At 42.9% G+C, this 22,245-nt stretch overlaps 2 protein-coding genes across 2 annotated transcripts; both read right to left on the bottom strand.

The window, feature by feature from the left end:
- Window positions 1-9,422: 9,422 nt before the first annotated feature.
- LOC311106469 (failed axon connections homolog) lies at window positions 9,423-14,064 on the bottom strand (the record flags this gene model as incomplete). Its single annotated transcript, XM_084148804.1, has 6 exons — window positions 13,607-14,064; window positions 11,806-11,941; window positions 11,417-11,613; window positions 10,595-10,812; window positions 9,972-10,088; window positions 9,423-9,727 (listed from the first exon to the last, which is right to left on the bottom strand). Exons 1-6 carry the CDS (start codon window positions 13,864-13,866, stop codon window positions 9,423-9,425), a joined length of 1,233 nt encoding a protein of 410 aa, XP_084004930.1. The 5' UTR covers window positions 13,867-14,064.
- Window positions 14,065-14,685: 621 nt separating this feature from the next.
- On the bottom strand, window positions 14,686-19,513 carry LOC311106833 (cyclin-C-like). The gene is made up of 12 exons (XM_084149205.1): window positions 19,095-19,513; window positions 18,525-18,631; window positions 18,154-18,238; window positions 17,952-18,021; window positions 17,713-17,764; window positions 17,504-17,559; window positions 16,878-16,913; window positions 16,689-16,780; window positions 16,535-16,602; window positions 16,351-16,430; window positions 16,105-16,223; window positions 14,686-15,996 (listed from the first exon to the last, which is right to left on the bottom strand). The coding sequence occupies exons 1-12, from the start codon at window positions 19,124-19,126 to the stop codon at window positions 15,942-15,944; spliced, it is 852 nt and encodes a 283-aa protein (XP_084005331.1). The 5' UTR covers window positions 19,127-19,513; the 3' UTR covers window positions 14,686-15,941.
- Window positions 19,514-22,245: the final 2,732 nt, after the last annotated feature.

Genomic DNA, 22,245 nt, shown 5'->3' with positions numbered 1-22,245 from the left:
AAAAACAAAAGAGTATGGGAGTGTGAATGTGGGAGAGCAGGAAAATGAAAGAGAGAGAGAGAGAGTGTGTGTATAAACCCAGCTCTCTGGAGGACCCTGCTGCCAGTATTCTGCATATCAGCAGGCGACCATCTGCCCTGCTCCAGGCCCTCACGCTCCTACAGGCATCCTCTGCATTATTCATATTACACACACACACACACACACACACACACACACAGGCACGTTCCGCTCATCCGGCAAACACACATACACAGAAGCACGTCCGTCCCCCCCACACACACATATCATGCACCTATGGACATGCCACACACACTTAGACACTCTGAGTCCTCTGCCGCTGGCTCCAGCACTGTAGTATGCCATCTCTGACTCACCAGGGCTTTATAGTAATAGGGATTCTGCCCCAGTGCCATTGTCTGAACTGGATTTCCCATTCCAAAAGTGAGGCAAGACATGAGGAGAGCTACCCACCATCTATGTGGGGAGACCCTCAATGGATTTCAACACAATATGGCCACAGACTGAAAATGAGCCAAAATCCTCCAAATCTTATTTTCCAGCTCTTATTCTCTGGCTTTCGTGTTTTGTTTGTCTGTCTCTCTTTTCCATTATCCCCTGCTCTGTCTTTCCCCTCTCTCTTGCACCCTCCATCCCTCACACACACATACAGACACAAACAAAAGGGCAAAGAGGCTAATGCTCTCTTATTGTTGGGTTGGCTTAATATTGTCTTAGCACACTGAGAGGGACACTGAGACAGATGTGTGTGTGGGTGATAACACACATTGATATACTCACAGTATAAAACTGTAAGTGATGATAAGATATGTCTAGGGGACCTATGGAGTTGTACGATGTTGATCCTAGATGCTGATCTAAGAGAGAGCGAGAGAGACAGAGATACAGAGAGAGAGAGACAGAGATACTGAGACAGAGACAGAGATACTGAGACAGAGACAGAGAGACAGAGAGAAAAAAAGTCAAACAGTATGGTACCGATAGACACTCAGGGAGAGTAAGCAATCCTATATCTGATGTCACACAGAGGTAAAACACAATAAAAACTAAAAACACGCAGGGTAAAATTATCACAGCTATTTTTTATGAAATATTATGAATAATTCATTTTCACACAACCTCTAGTTCTTATATGTTCATAGGAAGTTTTTATCTATTATGTTAGAGTTTTTATTTTAGCTCATGTACATGTTTTGTTTTTATTTCTGGCTCAACTATTACATTACCCAGTATACAGTCTGAGTCCACAAGTGTTTCAGCCAATATACACTATATGACTGTGTTGAAGCCACCGTGCCTCCATCTTAGTCCCCTGTAGCTCAGTTGGTAGAGCATGGCGCTTGCAACACCAGGGTTGTGGGTTCGTTTCCCACAGGGGGCCAGTATGAAAATGTATGCACTCACTAACTGTAAGTTGCTCTGGATAAGAGCGTCTGCTGAATGACTAAAATGTTTTTAAAAATCTTGGCACTCCCCTACCGTTGTAAAAAATATTTTTGGATCTAGAAATGCATTTATTAATGTCTACATTCGTTTTTGCCACATGTATTATATTACAGACACCATAATGCATACTTTTACATTAGATCATGTGAGCTTAACATAAAAATGTTAAATTAAAAAAATATAAAAACATTTTCCTTAAATTATAATTTGTAGAGATTACTAATGTTACTGGCCCCACTACAACATCAAAATACCTAAATACATGTTAATTTGTCCTTCAAACATTTAATTGAAATATTGTCGAAATCCATTCATTCCTATGGAGGACTGCTTCTACTGGGGAGTGCCAATATGGCCGACCAGTTGCTTCAAAGCCTCTCAATGGCCAGTACATAGCATCAGCAATCCAGGGTTTATATACATCATTGGTTTAAGCACACAACACAGACTGACTATGTAATAGACGGGTGGGTTGTTTAGCAACAAAACCGATGAGTGCGCAACTCTGGGGCAAAACAACTGTTTATTGACAACATCTAAACTATATTTAGTCTCCAAATGTTTATTGAAAACATAAATTTGCACAATAAGCACTTGTTGTTTATCAAATACATTGTTACAGTTGTTGGTTAGCTATTTAGCAAATTTTAGCCATATTAGCATAGATGTGACATAAGTCAAAACACCTCAAAACAAGACATGGTATCAAGAACAAGATATAACTATCTGAAACAATCCGCCTAAGATTCCCCACATGGCAGCTTCTTGTCATTGTTGCTAGGTATCTGACCATTCAGAATCAGGCAACCTGTCTATATGGCTCTAGTGGTCTAATAGCACAGATCTCGTCAAGGAAGTGACACAATAGGGCTGAACTCTGACCCTTGACCTTTACTATCTATAATGGAGAAGGACATAGTTGCCTATAGACACTGTCAACGTTGCATTCCCATCCCTCATGGTTAAGGTTCAAATTGGAGAAGAGGTAAGCTGATCCTAGATTTTTGCCTATGGGCAACTTCTACTTTAATAGGTATCTTTAGGGGCCTCCCAAGTAGCGCAGCGGTCTAAGGCACTGCATCGCAGTGTTGCGGCGTCACTACAGCCTGGGGTTCGATCCCAGGCAGTGTCACAACTGGCTGTGACCGGGAGTCCCATAGGGCAGCGCACAATTGGCCCAGCATCGTCCGGGTTAGGGGAGGGTTTGGCCGGGAGGGCTTTACTTGGCTCATCGCGCTTTAGCGACTCCTTGTGGCGGGCCAGGCAGGCTGACTTCGGTCGTCAGTTGAACAGTGTTTCCTCCAACACATTGGTGCAGCTGGCTTCCGGTTTAAGCGAGCGGGTGTTAAGAAGCGCAGCTTGGCGGGTCATGTTTCGGAGGACGCATGACTCGACCTTCACCTCTCCCGAGCCCGTTGGGGAGTTGCAGCAATGAGACAAGATCGTAAACACAAAAAAAGGTACAAAAATAAAATAAAATAAAATCTGTAAGAGGATCCCGGAAATCTAGCCCATCCGTATGGCAGGGATTTTTTTTTTTTTTGTTGCATTATTTGAGCTTAAAATCTACATTGAGGGGAATTTTATAGGGGAAAATATTTCTTTAGGGAATTTTCTAAATACTTTCAATATGATTAATTTCCATGTCGACTCTATGCCTGGAAATGCCCTTGTCCGGAGCAAAGGATCCCAATTTCAAACACTCCAAAAAAGTGGTAAAAATAAAAAATATGGCAATAATGGATATTAACTGAAAAAATTATCTTATGTAGTTTCTTTCAATAGCCCTCTATGACTTTAAATAATATTTATCTCAAAACTGTGATTCCTAAAATATGTGTCCGGAGATTTGGCCAACTGCGTCAGATTTGTCTAAAATCCTAAATTAATCAGGAACGAGCAGGGTCAGCTACACCATAAGGACCCGTATTTCATGTCCTCTTTACATGTAGTGCAACAAGACCATTCTTGGTCTGTAAAGTTCTCTACAAACAATATTGGAATCACCATGGTCACAACCATAAACTGTCAACTCCATCTGCCTGATAGAATATGACTTTTGGATCAAATATGTTACATTTAATTGGGCTTTAGAGTCATAGAGCAACTGAGAAAAAAAACTACATTGTTACTGTGTATACCACTTGAAAGAAGAAGAAAAATGAAATGTTGGTCAACTCATCTCCATCAGATTTTTGTCTAATGTCACCTCTGTCAGAGTGCTGAAAGATCTGATAGAATGGTTGTGTTTTTATTGGGCATTTTCAAATGAATTATTTTCCATATTTTACAAATGTTTGTATTGAGCTTTTATATTTAAAGGCAAACATATGTCTGTTTTGAGTATCTGTTGTTAACTCAGTCAGTGGCTTGTCAATATTCAATTTGTATCATTGTTCTGCAACATTAGCTTAAACAATTTAAGTATTTGCTGTGCTAGACCTAAGGGATAATATTTGCTTTGTAAATGTTGTTTTATGTTCTAAATTAAGAAAAACATGCCAAAATGCTAATGAAATTAGCTGAGCATTTAATAGTGCTATATAACAAAACAGTTTGGAGATTGGTATTACATATTTGAATAACCTAATGTTAGAATTAAACTATCAATGCCATTAAACACTAAAAAGAAAGGAGGACCAAGGCACTCGTCATATAATTAATTAAAATGCCTTTATTTGTATGGAATGTTCAATAGAAACAAAGATTCATTACAAATATCACCTAGTGTACTATAAAATAGATGGCTAATTTTCAAGGTTAGAACTACTTTTCTAGGGGCTCTGATGCTTCTAGCATTGATTTTTAATCTTTGTTTCTATTGAACATGCCATACAAATAAAGGCTTTTAAATTATTTATATGAAGAGTGCCTTGGTCCTCCTTTCTTTTTGATGACCAATTCACCCCTTTGACCAAAGAGCACCTTCTGTCTACCAACATTTACTATTGTGTACCTGAGCAGCGCTTCCCTTCCTTCTTTTTTCTACAAATAAACACTTGTTGGACAATAGTTGTAAATAGTTCCTTGGCGTACACATCACCGACAAACTGAAATGGTTCACCCACGCAGACAGTGTGGTGAAGAAGGCGCAACAGAGCCTCTTCAACCTCAGGAGGCTGAAGAAATGTGGCTTAGCACCTAAAACCCTCACAAACTTTTACAGATGCACAATTGAGAGCATCCTGTCGGGCTGTATCACCGCCTGGTACGGCAACTGCACCGCCCGCAACCTCAGGGCTCTCCAGAGGGTGGTGTGGTCTGCCGAACACATTACTGGGGGCAAACTACCCGCCCTCCAAGACACATACAGCACCCGATGTCACAGGAAGGCCAAAAAGATCATCAAGGACATCAACCACCCGAGCCACTGCCTGTTCACCCCGCTATCATCCTGAAGGCGAGGTCAGTACAGGTGCATCAAAGCTGGGACCGAGAGAATGAAAAACAGCTTCTATCTCAAGGCCATCAGACTGTTAAATAGCCATCACTAGCACATTAGAGGCTGCTGCTGCCTATTGAAATCACTGGCCACTTTAAGAAATGGAACACTAGTCACTTTAATAATGTTTACATATCTTGCACTACTCATCTCATATGTATATACTGCATTCTTTTCTATAATATTCTACTGTATCTTAGTCCATGCCGCTCTGTCATTGCTTGTCCATATATGTATATATTCTTAAATCCCATTCCTTACTAGTTTTGTGTGTATTAGGTATATGTTGTGAAATTGTTAGATACTACTTGTTAGATATTACTGCACTGTCGGAGCTAGAAGCACAAGCATTTCGCTACACCTGCTATAAAATCTGCTAAACACGTGTATGTGACATTTTTCTTTTTGATTTGATTTGAAAATGAAATGCCTTTTATGGTGTCTGACAGAGTTGACATACACTGAGTATACAAAACATTAAGAACATCTGCTCTTTCCATGATATGGACTGACCTGTGTGTCAATGTAAGTAACATTATTAAAACATCCCCATCAAAATCTGTCAGTTTAAGATAGAGATATCCGTTTTTTTGCATGGGCTGCGTCTTAATCCACCGCATCCGCCTATGTCGCCTAATCCACCGCATCCGCCTATGTCGCCTAATCCACCGCATCCGCCTATGTCGCCTAATCCACCGCATCCGCCTATGTCGTCTAATCCACCGCATCCGCCTATGTCGCCTAATCCACCGCATCCGCCTATGTCGCCTAATCCACTGCATCCGCCTATGTCGCCTAATCCACCGCATCCGCCTATGTCGCCTAATCCACCGCATCCGCCTATGTCGCCTAATCCACCGCATCCGCCTATGTCGCCTAATCCACCGCATCCGCCTATGTCGCCTAATCCACCGCATCCGCCTATGTCGCCTAATCCACCGCATCCGCCTATGTCGCCTAATCCACCGCATCCGCCTATGTCGCCTAATCCACCGCATCTGCCTATGTCGCCTAATCCACCGCATCCGCCTATGTCGCCTAATCCACCGCATCCGCCTATGTCGCCTAATCCACCGCATCCGCCTATGTCGCCTAATCCACCGCATCCGCCTATGTCGCCTAATCCACCGCATCCGCCTATGTCGCCTAATCCACCGCATCCGCCTATGTCGGCCTTCCGCATCTGCAGTGGAAGTTGGCCGAGCTACAGCCATGTTTGTCAGACCATGAGACATCCCGAAAATCGGTCTTCTCACGAAAACGTCTGTAGCATCCGAACGGTTGGAAACTATTATGACCAATCTATTGAAAGGGGAGACTCTCACCAACACGATGGTGTCTCCGTTTTGCTCTAGGGCCCACAGGACTCATCTGACTGTAACCCATACAAACGAATGGAAGTATGGAGGTAGTTTTGTGGCCAAAACAATAAGGGGTTAAATATGTGAAGAAGAAAAAATATATATATTTCCTGATCTTTCTTACATCTCCTAGATATAATACAGACACTTCAAAACCTTAATCCTTATTATTTATATTTTTACTGTATTTTTGTGCCATTTATAAAGGTGTTATTCAATGCGTTTCTATGGGCTATAGTAGCAAAGGCCAAATTCAATATTTTATCAAATAATATTTGTAATAATGATCCGTGGTATGTTTGCTACCGCCAGTGTCCTAGATAAGGGACACCACAAGCATGCCCTGATGAAACTGTACAGGTCATTTAGTAGTTGGGTTTAGACTCAAGCCTGCTGGAACAAATCATGTTTGTTTAGCATTCATCAAACATTACTTCAACATGTCACGATTCTGGCAACCATTAAGATTTGCTTCAGGTTGAAATTTAGATTATAACATTGTTTTGACAAACTAATGGCAACCCAGTTCCAGTAGAATAAGAGGACTGCACACAACATAGACATACAATCACACTCCACTCTTTACCGTGTTCAAATAGGAGAAAATCTGAACAAAAACGTAATTGGCAGCAATAGAACAAAAGTACAAAAATAAGAAAATAAATAGCTACATTACTAATAGTGTAAAATAATGCCTCATTATAACATCACCTCCAAATGTAAACCAACAGAATCAATAAACATGAATACACAAAACAATAGAAAACCAATAATTAGAAAACCAATAAATATAAAATAAATCATGTACATGTACATACATAAATAATATGCTGTCACTGACTTAAAAAGTAAACACCAAGGACTTACAGTAAATCCATAAGGCTGTCTCTCACATGGCTCATATAAGTGAAGGCAAGAAACATGCAGACAGGGTATTGGGATACAGACAGTGACAGACTGATGCATCAGCTACACACAAAGGCTTATGTATCACTGTATATGTATTTACCCCATACAGAGGACTCTGTTTTGTAGTAAGATGTGGTCTGAGCACTTTAGCCTTGCAGGAGAGTAAACGTCTCAATAAGGTTTGTAGAGGATCTTCATCATATAATCATAAACATAAACATCACCATCATAACCATTACGATCATCATCATCTTTGCCATACTAACGTCTACTCCTGCCCTGAAGAGAACCCAATCTAGCCAATACTACTCATTCACTACTATTCTCTGCTGCTACCGTTAGAACAGATGTGAGTCCTGTCTCTGTGTCTTCTACTGTGGCCATGTGTGTATCTGTGTCTGTGTATGTGTCTGTATCTGTGTCTGTATCTGTGTCTGTATCTGTGTATGTGTCTGTATCTGTGTATGTGTCTGTGTCTGTGTCTGTGTCTGTATCTATGTTTGTGCAGGCTCAGCTGTTAGCACCCAGCCTGAATGTATGGTGTATGCCTCAAAATCAACTCATGAGGTGCGATGACTCATTGATGCACCATATGGACAGAACTCTACACCCCCTGTTACACACACACACACACAGGCACAGGACCTACATGCGCCTGCTGAATGACAATCACTTGTAATGGCCACATCTCACCATCATACACCAGCCATGCACTAGAAATAGAACGATTAGAGTAGCCTAGTTGCACTATTCCACATACTGTAGCCTAGTTTCACTATTCCACATACTGTAGCCTACTATTAAATAAGACTGGCAATCAACACTGTGGATTATAGTAGTTGTTTCATGCTTAGCACAGAGTGAATTGATGCTATGAGCAACAATGGCCATTCTATTCCTTCTATTTCTAGAATCGATTCATTCTAAAAGGGGAGTAGACACACCTTGTATTTGATGAAAACAGAGAGGCTGAGCAAAGGCCTAAGAGTTATTTTCAATCTATTGCATATTTGTGCCCTTTCTCTGGCCTGAAGCACACACATACACACAGACACACTGCATCACAATAAACATTAAGACAGGCCAGCGTAGAAACGTAGATAACAGATAACCAGCAGGGTAGCGTGATTTTCATTGGCACCTATTAGCCATGCTATTTAGTCAATTTCTACATGGTTGCATCATCCGCTCTCAATGGCTGAATGTACGTACACACAACTAAAGATCTCAAGTAGCCTCCTCTCCTATTATTTTCTTCATCTGATGTGTAAGAATTGGACAAGTGGAAGAAAGTTCCAGTAAGCATCCACCATATTGCTTTCACCTATCCAATGTTTTCAGATCTGTGCAGATGAAGGAGAGGAGATGAGGAAAGGAAGCCACTTTAGATTATTGAGATGAAACCACTTTTGATTATTTAGATGTCCCCTCAATCCACAGTATCTGAGACTCGCCTTCAACATCAATGACCATTCTACAAAGGACTGAGGAAATACTCAACGATGGGTTAAGACCTGACTGCAGATGCAAAGTGTCAGTCATCTGGGTAGAAATAGATGCATTAGAATTCCTAAAACTGATCCTAGACCAGCACAAGGGGGTTAGTTGAAGGTCATCAGGGAGTTTGGTCATATCAAACAAGCACTGAGAGGTTGTACAGGAGAACCACACACAGTATTTACATTATATGACATTGGGATAATATATATAATTTGCAGGCTATCTATAGTATTTATACTCATAATTATATTGAACTGTACTCATTCACATCTTGCCTGAACAGTTTCCCACATATCAATATAATATCAATACAATGACTCATATTTTGCAAGGATGCAAGTCAGGGGGTCAGTATGTCAAACACACATGGTTTGGGCAATGCAGCTCAATTGGGGAACACAGGTAACACACACAGGGTTGCCGTGGTAAGTGCAACTCGACAACGGGAAACTGGGCGACGGGTGTTGACGTCACCCAGGTGGAAGAGTTTCTCAGTGATGACGTCATTAACTCCTGATCTCTCTTTTTCATCTCTTTTCTCCATCCCTCTCTCTTTCCATTTTATCTCTTTCGGTTGATATTTTCCTCTCTCTATCCCTCTTTGGCTCTTTCTCTATTGCTATATTACCCTTGTTTTTTCTATCTCTATTTCCCTTTTTTCTCTATCCCTCCATCTCGCTATTCTCGCACAAGACCTCTCCGGGCAGTGTGTGTGTGTGTCACTTGTGTGTGTCATACGGCAGTCAACACTTGAGCTGCTCCATCTCGGAGCACTCCGTGTCCATGTCCGAGTCGTAGAGCGAGTGACCTGTACGGTCACTGTCTGGTGAGATTGTGTGTGTGTGCGTGGGTGTGTGTGTGTGAGGAGGGCTGGCCTCGTCTTGAAAGGTGTCTGTGCGGGAGTACAGCCCCAGGTCCTGGAGTTTGGACAGGGAGTCATCGTCCTCTGTGGTGTCATCGTAACAGAAGTCCTCCAGATCAACGAACCACTCAGGCCAGAAGCGCCGGCGGATCCTCTCACAGTACATGGCCAGGTTGATCAGCTCGCCTGGAGGGGACAGGGTGGGTCAAAGGTCAACACAGAGGCAAAGGTCAACAAGCTCAGCTGAGAATGGGTTAAAAATATGTATTTTATTTATTAAAGATAGAGTATCTTCTAGAGTCTGATTTCTCTCAAGGTTTCTTCCTCACCACTGTAACTTGATTATTTATTTTATTTTTAACCTCTGGGATGTTCTTTCTGGGGAGTGATGTTAACCATAACAGGCAATGTGGCTTGTTGGTGAGCTCACCTTTGATGAGCTGCTCTGGCCGTGTGCCCGGCAGGGTCCACATGGCAGGGGCTAGATGGCTGAACACAGTGGCATCCACCATGGATAGCGTAGGACCCATCAGGTACTTCTTATCACCTACCCAGAGAAAAACATAAAGAATCAGTGAGCGAGAAGAATGCTGTATGGAAACAAGTATATTTTGTACCGCAAATTAGTCCACATGGTGTGGTATCCTACTTTCGCCAGAAGAGGACAGAGTTGTACAAGGCTGTTCCTTCTAGCACTTGAAACTGGCCATAGTACTGTATACCCGACAGAGGAGGCTGGTGGGAGGAGCTATAGGAGGACGGGCTCATTGGAATGGCTGGAATGGAATATATTGAACAGAGTTTCCATATGTTTGATACCATTCCATCTTTACAATGAGCCTGTCCTCCTATAGCTCCTCTCACCAGCCTCCTCTAACACCTGAATAATCCATAAAACAACAAAGGAACCTACAGCTGGCCTTAGCCCTGGCCTAGATATGAAATGAACAAGGCTTCTAAGGCTGCAGACTGTACCTTGTGAAATAAGATGGGGATTATGATCTTTAGGATTACGTGTGATCTTACTGATAATCTACAGTGTACTCTACATACCGAGCAGGGTGGCCAACGTCCGCATGTCCTTCTCCATCAGAGTGTAGACCTCCTCCTTGGTGAACCGTCCAATCCCGTGGCCGTACATCTCTCTCTTCACGATGCCGCCGGTCAGGTGACTCAGGATCCACTTGAGTAGGTCACTCAGCGGGCCGCTCACCGCCAGCATCTTCTGGGTCTCCTCCAGGTTGTCCACCCACTGACAGTACGCTATGGTCCTATCATCACACACAGACCAGCAGAGATTTTCATTAGGCCTACAGCAGGGATTATCAACTAGATTCAGCCACGGGCCGATTTTTTGTTGAGCGGATGGTCAGGAGGCCGTAACATAATTACAAATAATTTGTCGACTGCAAATTGACCACAAGAAGCACAAACAGATATAATATTTGACTAAAACATAATCGTTTCAAACCTTGCTTTCATTTGTATACGATCACAGTATATCTCTCTATTATGCTTGGGATTTTTGGAACAGATTTCCTAAATTAAAATCAGTTGGAGCTGATTAGCTGGTGTTTTTACAGTCTTTTATGTCCAACAATGAAAAAGAATAAAATATAAACATTGGGTTTTTTTGCTCCGAAAACTTGGAGGGGGGGTGGGGGGAGATATTAAATCGCCAAATTCGCCAGTGGGGGAGCCCTGGACTACAGTATCTCAAATCTATACGCTGATATAAAGTGTGCTCCCGACGGCACAGTTGGTTGGAGCATGGTGCTTACAACACCAGGGTTTGTGACACAATCACATTCACCAGTGTATCATATATCCTATTCCAGTATCTAGTGGATGTCCTGCGGTCAGGATGTGTCTCACCAGTAGAAGTGTTCCTCCACCATCTTGGTGACAGCCCGGGACACAGCCTTCTCATGGGAACTGAGGTTCTTGTTGAGGCTCACGCCCAGCTTCTCCTCCAGGAAGTCGATGATGAACTCTGTACCAGACACCTGCTCCTGGTTGTACTCTATCCATGGCATCTTCCCCTGGGGAGACAGCTTCCCATCAAAGTAGTTCTGCAGTATAGAGGGGGAGAGAGAGAGAGAGCGAGAGAGAGAAGGGGGGGGGGAGAAGGAATTTCAAATGGTCAACTCCTCTTCAATAGAAAATTACACAACCATTACATCAAAATCACTCATTCAAACACGCACCAACCCAAACATCTCTGTCTCTCTCTCTCTCTCTCACACTCACACTCACACACACACCTGGTAGGGCAGGTCCACCATGCGTAGGTAGGTTTCTATCTTGAGGCAGAAGGGGGAGAGGGAAGGGACACCACTCTTTGGTCTGGAGAACTGGTGAAGGATGATGGCATCTTTAGAGTTCAGCTCCTGTTCCTTCCTATGGACCAGCCAGAACAAGGCAGTGTGAGCTCCACATTCTAATGACTCATATTTATACATTTTATTCAAAGCAGTGCATAATTATATGCATGAAATAAGCCCTCAACTCTGATGTAAGGCCATCTTCATATTGGATAAGTGAAAATTAAGTCCCAATTCAAATACACTGTAAATAATGTTTTTATCTTGATATCTGCATCCCCTGGTAGGCTGTAGTGTACACATTCATGACACAATGACACATTCATCTGGACGCGATTATAGGCTAATGATCAAATTGTAATTTAAAAATAATAAAAAACATTTTTTTAATTTTAAGTACATGTACTTAGATCTTATGCATCAATCCCATGTGCAATAGTATGTCACGTTTTATAGCTTTCTTGCACAGAGAGCCTTGCACCAGACCCAGGCTGAATCTTCGGGCAAGGGCGCGCCATTGCCAACGGGACACTACAATGTCAAAACAATTAGGACACAACCGGATGAAATATTGCAATACATTAACATGGCCACTGTAGCAGATAATATTACACGTTTGTACTGACCAACGTGGTCACAACTTAAGTAGATGTGTAAGGGAACTGTTTACTTCATAAAGGTGCTTAAACGCGAGGACAACGTCATTGCTGAAATTCCGAAGAGCTGTCCAGTTAGCGGTGGTGCTAAAATGCCCACATACCAACAACAACAACAAAAAGCGTTTTGATCCCATTATCTATAGAGTGCAAAGCGCTTCGGTGTAATGGCATACAGGGAGAGTAAATTACAGAGTAACTACTTAGAGATTGATGTAGAATTGATCTTCATTATAGTTTTTAAAGTATGAAAGAGCACAGGCTGAGCAAAAACAAACGCTACGTCATTGCTGAGTAGGCCTTGGGCTATTGTTGCTGCAGGTAACCGGATATGTTTTTGTAAGGACAGCAGCGACGGAGGTCAATCACCCCAGACATTATTTGAGCAAAAACTAGGGATTCTACGGCGAAGCTGCAGTTTTCCATGTTAACAGATCGCCAATTTATGTTAGCTCATGCCTATTTGGGCCTGGCTTCTCTTCTCTCTTATCTCACGTGCGAGGTTAGTAAAGGTCATTCTATTACAACCGCAGTGTTTTTCTCCGGCAAGAGTCGACAGAAAACGAGGAGACATCTTTGGCTTGGGTACAGCCATAGAACCAATATCACACATGCCCTATCATCCCATGCCCTTGAGAAATTGTAAATAAATGAAAGTCAACCTTTGCAGCAATAAACATGATCTTCCTATTATTGTAATTACAAAGAACTCTCACTAATAACAGGCACATCACTGGAATACGAAGATCCATAACACTCGCGTGACTCATTGGTTTATTTTTTTCCATAACGCGACTGAACATTGAATCTCCTTCAAGCGGGCGGTTACATCACATTCACAATCCACCCACTCACGAATCTTGATTATCAACCGATTCTGCTCATGCAGCGCTCAACCCGCCCAAATTAAGTAATAGCATATATTGAAAATACAACAATAATACAGACATTTGATGTTCCTAAATCATGCCCAGGCACTACGGCAACCATTCATATTGATATCAATGCCACGAGTAATTGACTGTAGACAAGCGTGTTCTGCAGCTACAGTGTTATTGACATGGCTCTTTTTTTGGTAGGCCTACCTGATGGCGAGCAGCTCGTGCAGTAGATAGGCAGCGGTGGCGAGCAGAGCGCCCCCAGCCAGATAAAGCGTTTTCCGCCACCACGAGTCTGACCCAAGGGCTGACATGATCCCGCCGTAGTCCTGCAGAGGGTAGGCGATGATGTACCCATAAAACGAGAGCTGCTCATCGGAGCCGCACAGGCCGAATGAGAAGCTCTGGTTCCGGCCAAGATCAACCACACACGAGCGCGTCCAGGCGAACCCGACGCGCCAGTACATTCTCTCGCTCAGTGGCCTCTTTCCGCCTTGCTTTGGCCGGTTTTGGCTTCATCAACGGGGGCTTCATGGGTGCCGAGGGGTCGTCGCGGTGCGGGATGTGACGAGGAAGAAAGTAACGGCCATCTCGCCTGGCGGTTGTCCCCGCAGCGGGGTCGGCATCCTCCGCAGCGGTCCCGCCGCTCTCTCTCTGTCGCGGATGAGGAGTGACGTCACGAAGGCTGTACCTTTGGGTACCAGCTCCTAGAGGCGGAGGGTAAACACATCAATAAATACACCATGTTGCTCCAACAACAAACTCTGTTTTTGCAATCAGTTGGGCAATACTCAATTTCAATGAAATTTTTTTTTACCAGTAGTCCCCATATACTGTATAATGGACAGGTCTGCCTTGCAGCTTTGGAAGCAGTTGTAACTAACTGCATTACCACTGCTTACCACTAGATATCGCACTAAAGCCACATAACTATTGCCTAAGCATGGTGGTGTAGACTATGAATTTGGAAGTTATGTTTTTATGCAAGATGCTCAGTGCAGTGTGATAGAATATTCCAGACCATTACACATTTCAAGCAAGTCCAAACTAAACTCTCAATCATCTCAAAACTGTCTTTCTCTAATTCTCTTCCATCTGTAATGATTTGCGAGCAGCCTGTAGGTGAAAGTAATATGGAGGATGACCACCAATAGTCTGATTTCATCTAGACTTTCTTTTCACATCAGTGTATATGAAGCAAAATATAGTAGGAGAGGAATTCACTATTGGGATGTCCCCAAAGAGAGGGGACCATTAGAATGAACACTCCCCAAAACAGTGTGCTCTAAAGTCTCTTGACAAGCAGCTTTATTTTGTAAGGCATTCAAGCACCGGTTCTGGACACACACAAACACAGACATAAACTCAACCCCACACACATCACTCCCACTGTATTATTTACGGCACAGACAATATATCGATATCTACAAGTAAATATGCACAAAGGTATTGTGACACTTCAATTTGATGAAATACATGGCAGGTGCAGACAGAAAACAACATTGGACCCTGGCTTGTTGAGGACTGATTCAATATGCAATAAAGAACACGCAGCTAAAATTCCACCTTCCCTCCCCACCAACAACAAATAAATGTGGTCCTTACACAATATGCTCCATCTTTTTTTATTCATGATAGTAAACACATTTGAGCACTTTTACTTGAAGCAGACTATTAGCTAATACAGTTCATGATTTCTACCCATGCAAATTTGCTCAATCTAGCAAAACACAAAAGATTAAACAAAGGAATAAAGGTATGAGTAAGGCTATTTGCAATGGCTGGAGATGGGCTGGGCAGGAGATATAACAGTAAATGAAGACATTTTAATCTAGTGTGTACCCCTGGAAATTACATTCTCGCCCGTGACTTCCCCTGCTAAGCTCTGCAACCAATCAATCAATGTAGACCTCAGATTGCAGGACATCCAATCGGGTAACAATCCAACAGCCTTACATCCTATCAGATCGCATCTAAAACAGTACAGGGCACAATCATCTTACAGATACCAGTATAAAGGACTACTATTCTCCCTGAGGAATGAAGCCACTACCAAATGGGCCACTCAATCACACACACTCACTAATGGTCAAGTTTTCTCTGGTCCCACGGAGCTCCATATTACATGACTGATCCCTGAGAGAGTTCAAGGAAGTCAGGATTATCACAACTCAAAGTCCCCCCGTCCCTCCCTACATCCTCCTGTTTCTTGCAGTTTGGTTTAGGTCCATAAGGTTAACTGTTGAGAGATGGAGTATCGTGGCAACACATGACTGCTGGCACCGATTGACTGATGCCAGCATTCCTGTGGTCATCTCTTTGATGAGTTATCGTATGAGCAGAGGCGGATTGAGCGTGTGCAGACTTGGTCTTCTGGTTGGGATAACCATATCAGAAAAGAGGGTTTGGGCTTTTTTGGTACCCTGTTTCTTCTGCTATTTGATCAGCTGAAATACATATGATTAGTCTCTGATGTCACACCACGGTATTGTGCAACATAAGTTTTCCCCCTGCACCCTGTCCATGGATACTATCCCATTGCCTATGACTGGCTGTAGGAGTTGTTCTGGTTCCCATTAGAGCTCTGGTCATTCTCACTGGTACACAAACAAACAGGAAACAGTTAGTTTAGGCAGGAAGTGGATGTGTCATGTGAACAGCCAATAGCTGGGACATTGAGGTGAGATTAGAAAAGATCTCAGTACCTGTTGGGTGGAGGCTTGGGTTTAGGCATCTTGTTGATCACAGCAGCCATCTCCTTCCTTTCGTCAAAGTTCTTCCACTGGTCATAAAGCTTCAGGATGACTCGGATGATCTCCAGAATCTGAGCCGGGAATAAACGTCACTGCACAGTACTCTATTATCCCTAAGGCAACTGGATCTATATACATACAATCAGCTTTCCCCTCTGATTGATTGAGAAATATGTCATTTGTATGGTGTTGCCTTACCTTCTCCATGTCTACAGAGAGCTCAGCGAACCACTGCCTGGCGTCCTTCTGCTGCACCACACAGGCAACATGCAGACAGGCTGTGGATGCAGGGGGAAGACACTTAGTGTAACACCTCACCTATATTTTATTGAGCTGAATATCTACAAGTAGTAAAGGTGAGCGGTCCGACAGGGAGTCTTACCTAGAGCGATCATGAAGGGAGGGTAGAGCAGACAGAGGTCTGTCCTATACGTGTCATTCACTATTCTCCTTTAGAGCCAAGAAAGGGGAAACCATGAGTGTTTCAACAGTTTCATATCAAATCAATACATGCTACCACAAAGAAAAACTCGTACCAGGCCAACGGCAGTAGCATGTCCTCCTGCCCCATGTCCTGCACATACTGCAGCAAGGGTCTGTAGGGGTGGTACACTATCAAACAGCAGTCCTGGAACACACGAGATCAGTTAATCCATCCATCCAACAAATGGATGACATGATCCAGCATGGAGTGTATTGTGAGAGACAAAGCATTCTATACTCACCATGAGCTCCAGTAGATAGAACTCGCATTCTAAGATCTGTAATGAGGAAAGCAGTTGAAGTAAAAACTTAGTTTAGTAACTATATCAGTTTCATAGTCACAAGTCCTAACCCTCCTTCTCTCTATTGGACTATAGTTTTGAGAAATAGTATCTGGTACTAACAGCATCAATAATAGTCTACACAGCTTTTGGACAGGCAAGGTGTTAGGACAGCCCCAACGGGGTCCTGGCAACTCTGTGGAGACAGTAGATAAATAACCGGCGCTGCCATTGTTACCCACTTGGCACCACAGACAAAATCCCCTCCCACGGCGATGGGAGTTCCACCATAGGCATGTGATTGCTAGTGGAATGTGGCAACTCCGCTGACACCAACATACTGATACCTAACTACAACACACACCGTAAGGGACTCATTGTGGTGTATAAATATTCCACAATATAGTAAGTGTGTGTTGCCTAAGAGATTGGTCCCACCACCATGTAACATAATCGTAACATCAAGCTACAACAATGAATGATATCTTATCTAATAACTGTATAATAAATACTACATTATTACACCTGAGAACTGTTTATACAGCACATCCTAAATTATTTCAATAGTAAGGTTAGGTAAGACTTACATGGTTCATTCTGTAAGGGAACTCCTTTGGGAAGGCATAGGAAAATCTGGTTTTTACTGTACAAAACAAAAAACACTTGTTAGATTTGGCATCACATGAACACAACCCATCAGAATGAATGTAGCCTTTGTACCACAGCACTAGTGTATGTCATTTTCAATATAAGCTAATATCTAAATGGAAACGCTTGATCGCGTCTCCTGACTTACACACGGACGTAGCTGCAGAGATAAGACGAGTGTTTGAAACAACACCAAATTCCTGGAAGAGACAGAGAGGCTTTGATGATGCTGTCATATAGCAGTTAACCCCATCCTACTCCATCACAGACTACATCATACAGCAGTTAACCCCATCCCTACTCCCACACAGATTATGTTACAGAGCAGTTAACCCTACATAGACTATGAAAAGTGGAACGGAAAGAAGGGGAAATCAGGCCATATACCTCCACTTTAGAGGCCAGGAACACACATGTAGGAGCCATGAGCACCGGGTCTATACTCTTCAGGGAGTACCTGCAAAGAGAGGTAGAGAGACAGGAAGAGAGAGAGGGAGAGATTAGGAAGAGGCCAAAAGCTATTATACAATGCTCCCCTAATTACATTTAGAATTCCATAATGTTCTTGCCATGAAAACGGCATAAGCACCTGGCATAGAAACGTTTGAAGTAGACGATTGCCGTAGCGATGACCTGCTGACGGAGCTTCAGGTGTTCCCCCAGGGCCTGGATGACTGGAACAGAACAATACGTCAAACTCTGAGCACATCTAACCTCAAACACATCAAAAAGCAACCATACAAAACACTAGTTAATTTAAACGATATGTAAACAAGATCATTATTACTGGTTATTGAACAGAGTGCTATGAGACCAGACCTTAGGGTAATACATGTTGTGATATTGTACCAACAGTAAACTAATTCTCCCTTCACAAAAACATTTTCCCACCACACTGATGTATCATAATAGGTGTGAATCAAAAGAAATACAGAGTTAAAGATAGTCTTCTTTAGATACCATTGGCAAAGAAGATCTGCAGTTTCCAGTACTCCTCCTCATTCATAAACTTCATATCCTTCTGACGCTCCTTCATCAGGTCCTGTTTGTCCAGGACCCACTGCAGACTAATGACAGAGAGGAGACAATGAATCACACAACGAGCGATCACATACACACAGTATCATAACAACAAAACGATGCGGATGGGAAATTTGAGAGCGGTGCGACAAAAAGAAACAAAACAAAATGACTTGCCGACCAGCACTCGGCTAGTAGTGTGAGTGTGGCTAGGCTGTCAACCTAGCTCGCAAAATGGGCACATTAAATAATTAGCTGGATCAACAAAGAAATCTTAGCATTCATAACTAGCTTATTACCCCTTAGAATTGCATTGGTAGCTACTGAAAATGTTTATCCGCTACACTAATATTGACCTAACATGAGAGTGGGCGAACACAGTAACGTTAGCTAGCTAGCTACTGTGAAGCGGGCTAAGCTAGCAAGCTTCCCAACTTCCTAGTCCTTTAAACAAAGGAGTTTCTTTGCCATACACAGTCCTTATACATCACGTCTGAAAATAATACTTACTAATGCGAGCTCTGCCAGAAGTTCCCTGCCATGGCTTAAGAGTTGAGGTAGAAAATGCAACTTTAAATTGTGTTCATTTGTCTTGAAAAATGTTTAACCGAGGACCAAATGGGGGTTCGTCAGTAGTTACCACAGCCACAAAGTCAGAAAGCCCGCCTACTCGACCAATCAGATGACTGAGTGTTTTGATGCGTATGCCGGTCTTCGTCTGTGGGTTTTATGGCGGACTACATCCAAATGTTGTATTGCGCCACCAACTGGACGGTTTGAAACCAAACATTTAATTAAAATAAATAAATCCCTACTTAATAGTGATTCTAACAATACACCCTAATAAAAATAGTACATTGCCAAAACAATCAGATGACTGAGTGTGATGATGCGTATGCCGGTTTACTTCTTCTTCTTCCGCTTCTTCTGTGGGTTTTATGGCGGACTACATCCAAAAGTTATATTGCCGCCACCAACTGGATGGTTTGAAACCAAAAATTAAATAAAAAAATCCCTACTTAATAGTGATTCTAACAATACACCCTAATAAAAATAGTACATTGCCAAAACAAACAAAACTCCCACTTCTTCCTTCTTTTAGTTCTCCATATCTCCCTTCTCAGGCTCTAGGACCTGAGATGGTGGTACGGCTTTTGCTAATATTCCATGTAACTCCTTCGCTGTGAAATCTTTCAGCCCCAGGAACCGCTCTGCCGCAATCACAATGATTTCCATCTTCCTAGATCTTTTCTCCACCTTGGCAGTGCCATTTTATCACCATTGAGATAAAGGTCACAAAGTCCACCTTTTTAACCTTTAAAATGTCAGGGTCCTCTTGGTGTAACACAACCCCTGCAGCCTGCAGTGAAGGCCTATCCACTACCATGGACTTTTCTGGTGCAACATTCAACCCCTCAACCCTTTTCACAGCTACTGCATATGAAATGCTTTGTACAACCCTGACTTTGGCCACCTCATTCTCCTTTACCCTTGTGGGGCATTCAGAAGACGTGGCTTCATGATTCCCACCGCAATTACAATGTCACATTTTCTTCACTTTTATAACACATAATATGATATTTTCCATATCTTATACATCTCGGCTTCTCCCTTTCTACATGACCAAAAGCTTTACAATGTTCACATTGGCCTTGGGATAAATGCTCTAACTCTGTTGTTAATATACCCTAACCGCACTAAATTAGGGAGAGACTCCATTTCAAAAAACAAAAGAACAGAAACTCTTCACTTTTTCCCCATTCACCACTCGATTCATCCGACGTGCTTCAATCACTCCAGGAATATTTTTAATCTCTTCCAAATCAATTTACCACGAAACGCCAGATATAACCCCCTTGAGTGGTGCCCTGTTCCGAAGAGACACACACATCACAATGCACGTTCCTTCTGATCCGCAGAATCACAAAAAAATCAAAACAAGCCCGCCTCTCGTGATCCTCACATCCTTCACTTTACCCAGCACTCTCTCCACCAGTTTGGATAACTCAAATGGTTTCTTCAATATTGGTACTCTGCTCAGCTGCTCCATATTAACAAACCGTACTCCTACTAGATACGAAAGGTCATTCACATCACTGTACCCTACTTTGCTCCGTTTTCCATTATTTTGAACAATACTCAAATTCTCCTTGATTCTACCGCCATTGTATTCAGAGTCATCCGCTTCCGCCATCTTCCCATTTCCCTTGACCTGTCTAACTCGAGGGTTCAGTCAATCTCCTGCTCCGTCATCCATGCCGGTTTACAGTTCGTGGGAAACGACCAAACAGATGAGGGAGTGTGATGACGTGTGTGTCGACCCGCTTGCAGGGGCAAACGAGAGATGCATTTATTTTATCTAGTGATCCATCAATTATTTGGTTATTTATTAGTCTAAAACTAACCGTTCTAAATGCAAGTGGTAATCGGATGTCTTATTCAAACTCAGCTTGCAAGCTTATCATGATGTTTGCGCTTACTCATAGTTACTTGTCAAAATAGGTTTACTTCAATATCTACATTGTTTTTAAAATGGCATCTGAACAAACAAATTGTGCATTCCACATTGTGACAAAACAAATAAATAAAGGGAAAAGGGGAATGGGAAAAAATGTAATTGCACCACCATCTAACCCTGTACCTATACACACCACATCCCACTACTTGGCTCTAAACGATCCTACACCAGGCTGTCGTCCTGGGAGAATGGAAGCCCTTCTCTCAAAACTTCCTGTAGATCTTCTGCACTAAAATCTCTCACACCCAAATATTTATCTGCTGCTGAAACTACCACATCTATCTTCTGTGCTTTCTGTTCCATCAGTGCAGTGCAGTTGATCACCATGGCTATAAATGCAAGAAATCCAACCTTACTAAAACTCATCCTCTCTGTCTCTCTCTCTTCAGGCCTACTCACTGGGGGGCTCCCAGTCGACTCACTCACCCTTGGGCTATCCTCTACTCTCTTCACTGCATCAGCATAGGAAACTTACTGCCCCACTCGAACTATGGCAATCTCAACTTGTCTCTCTCTCTCCCAGGCCACGTCGGATCCCAGTTGCATGGGATCCCCACAGTTGACACACAGTACTTTCTCTATGCCCTCCTGCACACTTCTCACATCGTGGGATCTCCCTTCTACACACTGCTGCAACATGTCCGAATCCTTGGCACCTAAAAAACCAAAGCGGGTTCAGAACGTAGGCCCTCACAGAATAGTAAATATAACCTAACCAGACCTTATCAGGAAGAAACTCTGTGTCAAAGCTCAACAAGACAGACAGGGTATTCTCAGTCTCGCCATTGCCACCGGGTCTACGTCTCACCAAACGGCGGGCGTCAGAAACACAAGGAATATTCGTTTTCATTTGATCCACCTCTACACTCAACGCTACCCCACTGATCACCACTTTTAGCGGCACCCTGCTCTGGAGAGCAAAGCACACCACAGGTTGAGCCCAGAGCCACGTGACGAAGCGCCCACTTCCTCTGGGAGACGGATACCCCAAAAATTTAAACAATTCCACTTCTCAAAACTTTCACAGATGTAACCATTCCCAGTTTGTCCTTTACCCAGCCCGACACAATGTATGGGTAGGCCAAAAAGCTGGAATCCACTCCGCAGGTATGCCCACTTCATCCTGGACTGGCTCAACCCCAA

Source organism: Coregonus lavaretus, assembly GCF_964263955.1.
Source record: "Coregonus lavaretus genome assembly, chromosome: 31".
Taxonomy (NCBI): Eukaryota; Metazoa; Chordata; class Actinopteri; order Salmoniformes; family Salmonidae; genus Coregonus; species Coregonus lavaretus.
This window is presented reverse-complemented; position numbering and strand designations above follow the sequence as displayed.